Source organism: Strix uralensis, chromosome 3 (genome assembly GCF_047716275.1).
Source record: "Strix uralensis isolate ZFMK-TIS-50842 chromosome 3, bStrUra1, whole genome shotgun sequence".
NCBI lineage: Eukaryota > Metazoa > Chordata > Aves > Strigiformes > Strigidae > Strix > Strix uralensis.
The window spans coordinates 100,019,745-100,032,111 of NC_133974.1; the positions used below are offsets into that span (position 1 = coordinate 100,019,745).

The window sequence follows — 12,367 nt, forward strand, 5'->3', positions numbered from 1 at the left end:
ACGATGTCGGTTTCCTAGAAATGGTTGAACAAAAAACAGAGGGAAAACCAACCAACTGACAGAGAAAAACTCCAAATATTTTCCATGTGTTTGGGTATGGCTAAACCTTTTCTCAGTTCCTTGGCCATTACTGTGCCAGAAGTCGAAAGGTACTGTGAAATTTTAGTGTTAAAGGGGGATCTAGAAGTTTGTTGGAAGTTCTGAACAGACCCTTGTGGACTCTAGCTGCTTTAGATGGCTAGAAAATCACTGCTGAGTGAAAGTCAAGTGGCAAGGAATGGGTTTTGTTATATTTTCCCCCTTTTCCTTACCAAAATGTTGCTGTTCTTAAATCTTCATGGAAGCATGACTGCTATGTTGAGCTGGCATTTTACAATAACCACTTTTGCAGTAACCATGAGTGCAAGATTTCCCTTTTGGCTATGTACAACTCATGGATTTGGGAAAGACCATCCCCATCTGATAGTTTATTGCTGCCACATTACGTACTTGTTACTTACATTATATTCATATGGGACCTGGAAGGACTCTGAAAGGCACATGGCATAGATGTTGAAAACTTTTTTAAAAAAAATCTGCTCTGGCTAAAAATTAAATGCTTATATGTGTAAAAAATAACTGGGTTCATCATTTTACAGTTAAAGAAAATGTGAAAGTGCTGACAAATTAAGGACTGTTGTAATGGGTCGAGAGATGGTTAAGAAGAAACAAACAAATGGAGGCGCTTTTCAAATGAAGTTCGTCGGATTTTTGCAAAGTGTTTATTCGAGCCTCTTTCTGCTCCTTGGAAAAAAGGGAAGGAAAGAGGAAAGGATTAACGAGTAAAGGAGCTCGATTTGTGTTGGATGCTTTACCGGGGTTTGCTTCCTCTGGCTGTGAAATGTGGTTGGACCTGGCGGGACGGCTGCCAGCCGCCAGGCACAGGACAAATGAACCTCCGACAGACACAGTATCTACTTAAAACTACTGAGGAAAGCCAGGAACTGAGGAGAGAGTGTAACTACTCAGAGCGAAGCACAAGCTACTGCCACCATGAGATACATCAAAGTTACCACCAGTTTTTCCCAAAGTTAAGAGCACGGTTTAAAACAGGGAAAGGCAGCCGTGCCTTACAAGGGCTAGCGACCCTCGCGGTGGTTTGTCTTTCGAGACACGTGTTTTCCGAAGAAACCCGGCTACTCGCTGCGGCCGCCGCCGCTCAGGAGGGTGCCCGGCCGCGGCAGCCGTAGCGGAATGGCGGACAGCGCCGCCTGCCGTTGCGCTGCCGGAGCCTCGCCGGGCGGTACCTGCTGGGGCTCCCCGGCGGCACCGGGTGGGTCGGTCGGTCCCGGCGGGAGGCGGCGCCGGGCCCGCTGCAGGGGCCGGGCCGGGGGCGGGGAGCGCCCCGGGGCGGCCCCCGCGCCCTGATTGGCGGCCGCGGCCCCCTGCGGGCGGCGAGTTCGCGGGCGGGGCGGCGGCCACCGGGAAGGGAAGCGGCGCCCGCGGGCGAGTCTCCCTCGGGTAAGGGGCGTTTCCCGGCATTTCCCTTCCTCTCCGTCTCTCCCCCTCTGCTGTCGCCCTCCGCCGCGCCGCGGCCTCCATGGCGGTGGCCCCGCGGCCGGCCGCAGCCCTGCCGCTGCCCGCCGCTCCCCAGGCCCCGCCGCGCACCGGGCCCGCGCTGCCGCCCGGGCCGAGGGGAGGCCCCGGGGGCTGAGCCTGAGCCGGCGGCGGGTGCGGCCCGGCCCGGGGGTCCGGCAGCGCGCTGGGCGCTGCGGTGGCGCGCGAGGTTCCATGGGCCGCCTCGGTCGGTGGCGGGGGCGCGAGGCCCTGGCACGGCAGCGGGGCCCGGCCGCCCCTTCCCCTGAGGCGCCGCCGGACCGGCTCCTGTGTCCCGGGGCCGCTCGAAGCTTGGGGGGGGCTGTCGTGTTGGTTAGTCCTTCCCCCCGGGCACCGGCCCGCTGGTGAATCTGTCGTGTGGTGGCCGCTGCCTGGGGAAAAAGGCCGAGGCCGCCTGTTTTCAGAAGAAAATAAAAGGAGTAATGGTGCTCCCTGTCCGCGGGGACTAGGGGATAGATCAGGGGATCTTAGCGGCGTGTATAAATATGAGGGGGGAGGGTCCGAAGAAGACGGAGCCAGAGTCTCTTCGGTGGTGCCCAGCGCCGGGACAGGGGGGCCGTGGCACAGACGGAAGCACAGGGGGTCCCTCTGAACGTGAGGAAGCACCAGAGGTGGTGTGAGGGTGCCCGAGCGCTGGCACAGGTTGCCCAGAGAGGCTGCGGAGTCTCCATCCTTGGAAACATTCAAAAGCCACCTGGACGTGTGGCCCTGTGTAATGGGCTTCAGGTGGCCCTGCTTGAGCAGGAGCTTGGACCCAGGTGACCTCCGGAGGTCCCTTCCCACCTCGGCTGCTCTGTGATAACAGAACAAGCTCAGAAGTCAGTGTAACCGCAGTGCATGTTAAATTGCCATTGCCTTGAAGAAGAAAAATAACTTGCTATTTGTAACAGCCCTTATAGCAAACGCAGAACTGGTTGATACGTTTTAAAGAAACAAAGGTGCTTTGCTGCATAGTTCCAACTTTAGATTAATAAAAGTTGAATGAGTTTTGAACAGTGAAACAGAGCAACAGAAGTTTTGTGGTGTTATTTTCATGCTTCTGCATATTTTCAAACTGTGATCCTGGACACACCACAGACTACGTAACAAGTGAGACAGTTTGTCATTCACCCAGCAAATCCTTTTTTCTGTGACTTCCATTTTGTGCCATGAAGTCTGGATGAATTTTGGACAAAATGCTTGAAATAGGTGAAGTTGATAAAATTAGAGAGATAATATCTTGAAAAAAATTTGCATAGATAATGCAATCAACATTCCAGGACAGTGGAGAGACCATTATCATAGGAAGTGTTTGTAATTATGCTTTTAAAACAATGTGACCTGTTGTTTTTTCTTTGAGCAGGAATCTCTTAATCAGTCAAAATGGTTTTAAAGAAGAAGAAAGAAATTCAGGTAGATGCATTCTTTCTTGATCATCAGCAGCTTGAAAAACTTCAGAGTAAGTGTGGTGGTTTTTTCTGAACTAATGTGTCATTTCTTTCTCTGTTAGTAGGATGTGTTTGAGTAGCTACTGAAATTGATCTGTTTGTTTTGTTGGGTTTTTTTCTTGTTTTATTTCTGGTGGTTTTGTTTTGTGGGTTTTAGGTATGTTTGCTCTTCTGTGATTTGCTTTTATTTTGTAATGACAATGACTTCTGACCTTGGCAGAGTTAAAAGAATTCTTTAGAGCAGTGTGTCTTTGATTTCAAAACTCTTTGTTTTGTCATTGGTGTGAAGGTGGTAGAAAGTCCTACTTGTGATCCCACTTGGAGGCCTGTAATTCAGTGATACCCAAAGTACAAGCTTTAATATGTGAGATAACACTGAATTTCAAAGAACCACAGAATGGTTGAGGTTGGAAGGGATCTCTGGAGGTCATCTTGAGTGTATTTTCCCAGTCTTTGTATTTTTTGTAGTTAACCTGATTTAAAGATACTGTAAGCCAAAACGTCTTGCTAATTTTTTTTTTTTGCCATGGTTTTTCATCTTGCTAAATATTTTTTTACTGAGAATAAATTAGGTCAGTGTCAATGTAGCTTCTGATATGTGCAGACACAGCTGAAGGTTGGTGCTTTCATGAACAAGAAAGGGGTTTGAAGATAAGACAGTAATAAATAAGACAGTCAGGGCCTATTCTTGAAGATAACAGGAACAAGGACAGGACAAATTAAAACAAAACCAGCTCAAGGTACAGCACAGCTGCACAACACCTCCTAAACAGACCTTTGTGAGCATGTGTGAGCACTGAGGTTAACCAGCAGACACGGTGAGAAAGACTACCAATGACCACCACGGACCCTTCGAGACCACCACCCAGCAAGAAAGCACATGCGTAATTAGGATGTAGATACTGTAATTAGTTCCAGGAAATCTAATGCATATGTCACTCATTTCTCAGGAAAGTTATGAATGTGCATAATCTCACTGCATGTTTGCTGCTGCTTATAGATCTGGGGCACGCTCACCTTTGCAAAGGTATTCGTGTGTGCGCCCAGCGCTGTAGTAACGAATGCCTGCTTTCTAACACTCCAAAACGAGTCTTAGAGAGTTCTTCTGCTGGCTTTTCCGGTAACAATACTGTTCAAATGCTCTTCTATTCAGTGGATTTTTTGTTTGTTTGATGAAACAAACTTCCAGTGATCTTTACTTTAAAAAAAAAAACAAACCCAAAAACCAGTAATACAAGATTTGTATGCTAAAGTTACTGTGAGTTGCTCCTTGCCTTCTAGTTAGCACTGGTGAGGCCACACCTGGAGTGCTGCATCCAGTTCCAGGCTCCCCAGTACAAGAGAGATATGGACATACTAGAGAGAGTCCAGCGAAGGGACACTAAGATGCTGAAAGGCCTGGAGCATCCCTCCTGTGAGGAAGGGCTGAGGGGAGCTGGGACACTTCAGCCTGGTGAAGAGAAGGCTCAGGAGGATCTTATCAATGTGTAAAATATATCTGAAGGGAGGGTGTAAAGAAGACAGAGCCAGGCTTTTTCCCATGTTGAACAGTGATGGGACAGGAGGCATAGGCACAAACTGAAACACGAGAGTTTCTCTCTGAACATCAAGAAACAGTTTTAATGTGAGGGTGACTGAGCAGTGGCACAGGTTTTCCAGGGAGTTTGGAGAGGTGTTCAGAAGCCATCTGGCCACGGTGCTGCGCAGGAGACCCTGCTTGAGCAGTGGGGTTTGACCAGATGACCTCCAGAGGTCCCTTCCCACTTCAACCATGCTGTGATTTTGTGAAACTGGTCTTTATTCTGAAGATGAAGCCTACTATTATGTTATTGAAACTTGTATTTTTTTTCATTTGTTGGAAAAAAAATTGGTGTTAAGGTGTTGTAAGGTGACTTAAAGGATTGTGGCACCAGTAGGTTGACCAGAACAGGAAAAAGACCTAAGTATTAAGAAGTGTTTTCTTATTATAAATTATGTATTGTTTATACTGCTTATTCTAATTCTTTTCTAAAAAGACACTCTTCCAAATGTAGGGTTTTCAAAGGCTGAAGAGCAAAACCTGGCATCTCTGCTTTTGCGCTGCGCACAGCTGAGCAATGGCATCCAGCAGATCCAGTGTATTAAACAAGTAAGACTTCACTGTTGTTAGTGTGGGTTTTGGTAACTGACAGTGTGTCCTGTGCACTGTTAATGGAAAATACAATTTTAAAGTAAACTTTACAATGTTTTATACGTTCCCGGAGACAGATAAAAAGCAGTTGTTACTGCTGCACACATTAGATACAAATGTAGTTCTAGTACTTAAATTACCAAGGGCTACAGTTACTGAAAATGACAGAAGGTAAGTGATACCAAGCTTCCTATTTTGTATGTATGTATTTCTGGTATTAGAGGTGTTCTTGGAACATTATTCAACACCTGAAACTCAATAGGATATGGTAAAGAGAGGACAGTTTTGCACCATATACTTGGAAGAGAGGGAATTCTGCCTCTGTTAATGATGAGAGTATATCCAGAGTTTTTGTTGATCATGTGTTCTGTTGATTATAGATTATGCCATTGGTGAAGAAGATGGATCAAAACTCTGCATGTGATCCCATGGTTAAAGCTTGTTTGGATATTTTGGGAGAGACATATTTTTCACTGGGTACGAAGAATCCCTTGAAAAAAGTATTAGCAAGGTAAAAAATTGAATAGTAAGCCTTAATATTTTTTTAAAATGCTCTCCTTACCTAGATGTCAGTAATTTGCCATGCACTTCAAACTGCTGTAGTTTAATTATTGAAAATTTGTGGTACTAATGTGAATATGTATTTTCTTTCTTTGTTAGTAAAAATCTTAATTATAAATAATACACTGTATCATTGGATAAATAACTTCAGAGTATTATTTTGATCTGTTTCATTGCTGGAAAGACAACATAGTGTGTAATTAGCATTTTGAATTTTAAAACTGTTATTAGTGTAGAAATTTAAAATAAAAAGTCTCAACTTTGACAATGTCAAGAGAAGGCTGTTCAAAGGAATCATAACTAAACTGTGGTTTCTTGTGCCTATTTTTATTGTGATTAAATTTTTCTGTTGCAAAATTACTACTGTGTTTCTTTAGTGAATTTATTACAGCCTTAACATTTTTAAGATTCAGTGCATAGCTGTCTTCATTTCTGTGTCCAAAAACATTTGTTGTCCCGCTGAGAGATGCAGGGCCTCCATCCTGTATTTGGTTGCATGCCAGAGCTTTATACCCTTTGACAGGTTTTCTATCTGCAAAATTGTAACATGCATGTTTATTTTAAAACAAAGTATGGTTTAATGCAGGAAGCAACATCTATCTATTATTGGAGTTTTAGCTTTAGTCAAGTGGATATTTAACATCTCGGTGTGAGCTAACTGATCGTGCTGTTTCTTATTGTTGCAGTTCATTAAATGGCCTTCCTGAGCAGTTTATGACGTTAGCTGTACAAAGCTTTGTATGTTGCCTCGGGGAAGAACTGAAAACCACAGACGTGTATTTGTACAGAAAAGTACTGGACAACCTTGCTTCCTGTATGGAGGACTTCAGCTTAGGTACAATAGCATTGAATATATTGTTTTCTGTTTTAACTTGCTCGACATTGGTTTGCATCTTGGTGTGGCAACTAATAGTAATGTTCACACTTACCTGTGTAAAATAGATACTATTGGCTAGTATTCAGTAGTTAAAATGTATTTTCTTTCCTCTAGGTAGAGCAAGTATTAAGAACCTGTTTGAAGAAGGTAAAGTTATGTTTATAGTAAAATAAGTTTCACTGCAGATTATTGGGGGAGGGTTGTGTGTGAAAAAGTAACATGAGGTAGGCATAAAGATCTATCAGATCTGATTTCCTCCCGGTTAATTTTTGATAACTAATACCCTCACATGGGACTTTTTTGTCAAAGACTTTCCCTTGATTTGTACCTTTAATTTCCAGGGGTCAGACTTGCTTTATTGAGCAGCCCTAGATACAAATTTGAAAAGGTACCAGTGAGTGATTCTTAAAGGGCTGGGGAAGTTGATGGCTACTTGATGTGAGGTGTTTTCTGTCCCGTGACTCATATTGAGTTGGATGTGGTAACACTAGCTGTTAACAGCCGATCTTGACTATAGCAAGCCCAGGCCTGCTGTGGTAGGCAATTTTGTTTGGCAGTAATTTGGCAGAAGTCTGATATGCTGGTAACATGGGATAACTTGAAATACTGTGCCCTCATGCAGGTAATGTTTACAGCTTCCTGTGGACCTTTTGTTGCTGCTCTGTCTTTAGCTCTTGGTAATTTCAGCTTTTCATTGAGGAACCAGAACTCTGAGTACCTCACGGGATTAGGCCAAGAGGGTTGGAAACACTTGTACCAGGTTGTCGCAAACTAGCTTGAGATTTTGCTTAAGCATTGCTTCTTTGGGTCTGCACTGAAATGTCAGTTTAATTTATTCATGGAGTGGAAGAAACACCACTATGTGGGTAACTGTTCATTGTGTCTGGGAATGGTGTGTATGTGTGATTGTTTTGCTGGAATTTTTCTGTTCTATTTTTCTTTTAAATAAATTTATACCATAATTATTTTCACTAGTTCTTCAGTTTCTGCAGAAGTCGCTACTTGACATACAGGAAGAAAACAGGCAAGTGAATTCAATATAAGCTGTATTTTATCTGTTCATTTCACTCTTGAAAGATAATCTGGTATGGTTTGGAATATCACTTTGATAGCCGTACATTGATGAAAGATGGGAATGCCATTTTACAATGATAGATATTTTAAATTAAAAAAAAAAGCTGCTGATGAGTTTCTTTTGTGGTAATATGATGATATAAAATAAGAGACGAAAGGAAGAAAACTAAAGGCAATAACGTTTAAGGCTCTGATACTGTGTTAGAGCTACTACTTTTAAGGGACGCCTTTCAGTTGTGGTTTTGCTATCTGAATTGTGACTGAACACTGTAATTATTAGATACACTTATTAAAATTCAGGTAGAGTAATACTCTTCCACTTTCCATGAGTGTTTAATTCAGTATTGATATTCTGTTTAGTCTGTCACAGCAGTCATCATTTAGTATCTTGACATTTTCCAGTACTGCATAAAGTGAAACCTCTTCCCTGTGGTCTCTCATCATGTACCCAGAGGAGAAGGGTGCTTAATGGAGTGTTTTGTATGTTAGAAGTTTACATGTTGTCTGTATTCGTGTTAGAAGAAAGTTGAATCCTGGCTATATGCTTTGCATGTGAAGGAGCTGCTTGAAAAATGAGAAAGGAGCAGCACTGTGTTCTGCTGGTCTTTTTGGAAAGTTACTGGAAAAGTTCCGGTCTGCTCAGACAGAATCAAATAAGTGAAGGCTTGTCACAGGAACCTGCAGAAACTGTAGTAGAATTTGTCATTATGTTTGTTAACTTCATTTTAAAACACTGCCCTTGAGTCTGCTTCTTGTTTTCTTATAGGTATGTTTCTGGTCAACTCAGATAATAAATTAGTTTTTACCATTAATTCTATCTGAAGTTGTCAGGGTGTAGTTTTCTGGGGATGGTGAAGAACGGCTTTCATTTCCTTTTTGTGTGAATGTCTGTCTTTTTTTTTTTTTTCCCCCAGAAAGAATAATGGAAATCGTATTGTTCAGACTCAGTTGATGCACGATTTACTGATAGCCATTAAAGTTTCAATGATGTTTGTACAGAAATTACAAGAAAATATCCAGGGAAGTCTTTGGAAACACCACAAGTCTTTTGTTTGGCAAAGTATGTGTAGTTTACTGAAAAGCTCCACAAACTTCCTAACAGATGGTAAGTTTAGTAAAATTGAAAACCAAGTATTTTTATTAAGTCAGTCTTGTTGTCTTTATAGTAAACACAATCTGTATGTATAAAAACTTAGTTTAGCTTGAATGGAAATTCAGCTGCTGAGATTAATGGGAGTGGGAGCAGTAGTAAGTCTTTTGGCGAGCTATGATTTGTAGATTGTAATTTTGGACTGTACAGTCTAACTTGTCCTACTACAAAAAGCAAGGTAGATGTTATTACTAATAATTTAGAAACTAACAGAAATACTTGAGACTCACCGAAGTGTCTATCCCTACCAAAAATTTATATGTCTGTATAAATTATACTGTCAGAACTATTTATTAGTGCACTATAACTGATAGTGTTTACTTCTTATATGGATGTTTTTGTACAGTAGAATTTAATATAAATCAGTAGGCTCAGCCACAGTTGTCCTTGTGTTACTGAGCAGTTCTATATTTTCTATCTGTTAAAAGGTATTGATAGCTTCCTATTACACTAGAGTATAAATCCGTTAATAATCGCTATCCAGGTGGACACTGCAGATTTGTGATTATACAACTACAAGTAGTCTACAAAAATTCAATACCATCTTTATAATTTTGATACATAGTTCTAGCACACAATGTTTGCTGCACTCTAATGTAAAATATCTTTCTCTGCCACGTAGCAACTCTTCTGCAAACTGTTCAGACTACCTCGGGACTGGCTGTTATTCTGTTTACTAAAGCTATGTATGAGCCAGTTGAAGAATTACCTTCCTTGGTAAGTGTATTTCTTTGCTAAAGACTGTGGAATGTCACAGTGTCGTTAATCAGTGCTACCAGTGTTGTTTGGAGGCTTTGCTGATATGGATGGCAGGACTTGCCAACCTCTGTATCAGTCTTTTGCTGGAGCGTAAATCCTTTATTTTCTTCTTGCTGTATGAAATAATAAGGCTAGGGTTCTGAATTTGAGAAAAACCACGTACAAGAAATCTCTTCAGATCTTCTAAGATTCTCAGTTACGTACAAAGTAGCTGTTCTCCTGTACTGAGATACTGTAACGAGTGTTATTTTGCTATTACAGATCAGTGACTTGCTTCTTGGGTCAGTGAAACACGCAGGCGTGCCAGTGTGGTTTGTGAATAACTGTGGGACTTTGTGTACAGAAGAACTCTCTGACTCAGTCCTTCTCTTTCTTTGCCATGGAGCACTGGCGATGCTGGAATGGAAGAATGGCAGCATGGGTGAAAATGGAGAGCAACTATTATTAGATATTGCATCAGTCTTGTTGTCTTTGAGTTCAGAGTAAGCCTGTGTTTAGATTTGTATTGTGTCATGTTTAGGAGGAGCGGGTTGATCTTTTTACTTGTATTTTCATACCCCTCATACAGTCCCAGTGGAATATCTCTTTGATGTTTTCAGTGTGATGATAATAGTTTCTGCCACAGGTCGTATCATCTTTTTAATATATTCAGGATAACCCTGTAAGTTTGAAAAATAAAATGTCTTGATATTGCATGGATAGTTACAATTTTCTCTTGCATGCTAAAATGAAGTCTTGTTTTTCCAACATAAATGGAATTAGTTTACCAACTACCTGATGGTCAGGTGTGGCAGAATCAGTAGTTAGGTAGACAGATAAACTTTAGTTTCAGGACATCATCTCCTATGCTTTTAAAAGTACAGAACAAGACAAGTTGTGCCAGTGAGTGAAGTACTTAAAGTAAGATGAGTTTTAATTTGACTGCTTGCATCTAATGGACTACCAGCATATTGGATAGGAGATTAAAACACGTATTCAGTTCAGCCTCTGTTTCTGCCTTGGAGGTCAGTTTTGTGATTTTTGTTTTTGCACATATGGTACTCAGTTTTTATGGTTTTATATAGCAATGAAAAGTTTTCCTTATATTTTCAAGAAACATGCAATAACATAATGCTGTTCAAATATTGGCATGTGGATATTAATTTATTTGGTTTTTTTTAAATAGCAAGTGTAGTGGCTTGTCAGGTTTCTTTTCCCCATATTTAGGGGTTTTAGCTGTGACCACTTAACAGCATGTCAGGTAACTAAGCATACACTTTGCAACGTCCAATTCATCACCTCCTTTTTGTGTTAGTTCCTTTTCTTCAGTGAATGGTTAGTGTCTCCTTACCTGTTTTAGTGTGAGCTAAACTAACGTGAAGAATAATTATTCTGAAATAAAAAAATTATGTTTTGAAAAAACTGACAAATGCAAATAATGAACTTTTTTTGGTTGGTTCTTTTTAAAAGGTTAAAAGAATCCAGTATGGCAACATCTTTGTCTAGAATCCTTGCTATTTGGACTAATTCAGCACTGGCTGCCCTCGTTTCAGCCTCCCCAAATCTAAAAATCAAACTTAATGGGAACTCGGATGTAATTGGGAAGCTGCTGGAATACATTTATACACACTGGGAACACCCTCTGGATGCTGTTAGACACCAAACCAAATTGATATTCAAGAATCTTCTTCAGATACACCGAACCACCATTACTGGATTCAATGAAAAATCAGACCCATTCTTTGCCAGACTGATAAAGCATTTACTGAGCTTGGAATGGCATGTAAAAGGGAAATATGCTTCTCTTGGCTGTCTTGTGGAGTGTGTGGGCACTGAAAATATACTGCAGTTGGACAGAACAATTCCAGTACAAATTCTGGACGTGATGAATGACCAGTCTCTTGCACCCTATGCTAGTGATCTTTTGGAAACCATGTTTACAAATCACAAAACCCATTTTACTTTGAGTTTTAAAGACAGCACCTGGATTGACCAGTGGCATGACATCTGGGTTTCTCCTCTTCTGGTAATACTCTGTGAAGGGAACCATGACCAAACTACTTACATAATAGATTACTATTTACCAAAATTGCTTAAGTGTAGCCCTGACAGTCTGAGCTACATGATTAGAATTCTTCAGGCTTCTGCAGATGCTAATCAAGGTAAGACAGTAAATACTGTATTTGTCATTATGATTGTTTTTTTTTAAAAAAAGTGTCAGAAATGTGATTTCTGATCTATTATTATTAGAATTAATTTGGGAGAAAAATGCCAGATGGTTATTATTGCTGTTAGTATTTCAAGGTGGAATTCATAATAATCATAAGTGTGTCTTCATGCTATGAGCAAAATAATTAGTATTCTAACTGTAATTAGTATTCTAACTGTGGGTGCCTTACTGTTCTCTTTACATGCCAAGCTTTGTTACATGTCAGTATTTTTTCCTACTATTTTTCTGTTCTGCTGTTATTTCTTACACAGGCGTGTCCAGTAACAGGGCTTTACAGATTGTTTTTTTGTTGCAAATATGTGGATACGAGATTTATGATTCTCTTGTAGTTTTTTACATAATTTAGTGTAATTCTAAAATAAGGGCTTGTGAGACCTCACAAGATCTTCTTTTCATATGACACGTTCAAGATGAAGCTTTTTGGGAACAAGGCAATTTAGAACTAGTTTAATCTAAGGCAGACACTGGGGGTTTATGGGGTAAAAAATAAAAGCAGGGTAAGGGTCATGTGTTGGAAGGATCAGGAGTTTCTGACAAGCATTGC

At 41.1% G+C, this 12,367-nt stretch overlaps 1 protein-coding gene across 9 annotated transcripts in view; it reads left to right on the forward strand.

The window, feature by feature from the left end:
- Positions 1–1,413: 1,413 nt before the first annotated feature.
- The window catches only part of THADA (THADA armadillo repeat containing), a 167,905-nt gene continuing 156,951 nt past the window's right edge, over positions 1,414–12,367 (forward strand). For 8 of the 9 annotated variants that reach the window (XR_012628254.1, XR_012628255.1, XM_074863584.1 and 5 more), the window contains exons 1-11: positions 1,414–1,500; positions 2,939–3,034; positions 5,057–5,151; positions 5,574–5,704; positions 6,441–6,589; positions 6,746–6,778; positions 7,607–7,659; positions 8,624–8,810; positions 9,478–9,572; positions 9,876–10,096; positions 11,064–11,755. Coding sequence is in view for 7 of the 9 variants with exons in the window: in XM_074863584.1 (XP_074719685.1) it covers positions 2,959–3,034; positions 5,057–5,151; positions 5,574–5,704; positions 6,441–6,589; positions 6,746–6,778; positions 7,607–7,659; positions 8,624–8,810; positions 9,478–9,572; positions 9,876–10,096; positions 11,064–11,755 (1,732 nt within the window). In the remaining 2 variants the exon portion in view is untranslated. Of the gene's footprint in view, positions 1,501–1,933; positions 2,785–2,938; positions 3,035–5,056; positions 5,152–5,573; positions 5,705–6,440; positions 6,590–6,745; positions 6,779–7,606; positions 7,660–8,623; positions 8,811–9,477; positions 9,573–9,875; positions 10,097–11,063; positions 11,756–12,367 lie in introns of those variants that run through there. The other variant, XM_074863585.1, reaches the window with a different exon arrangement.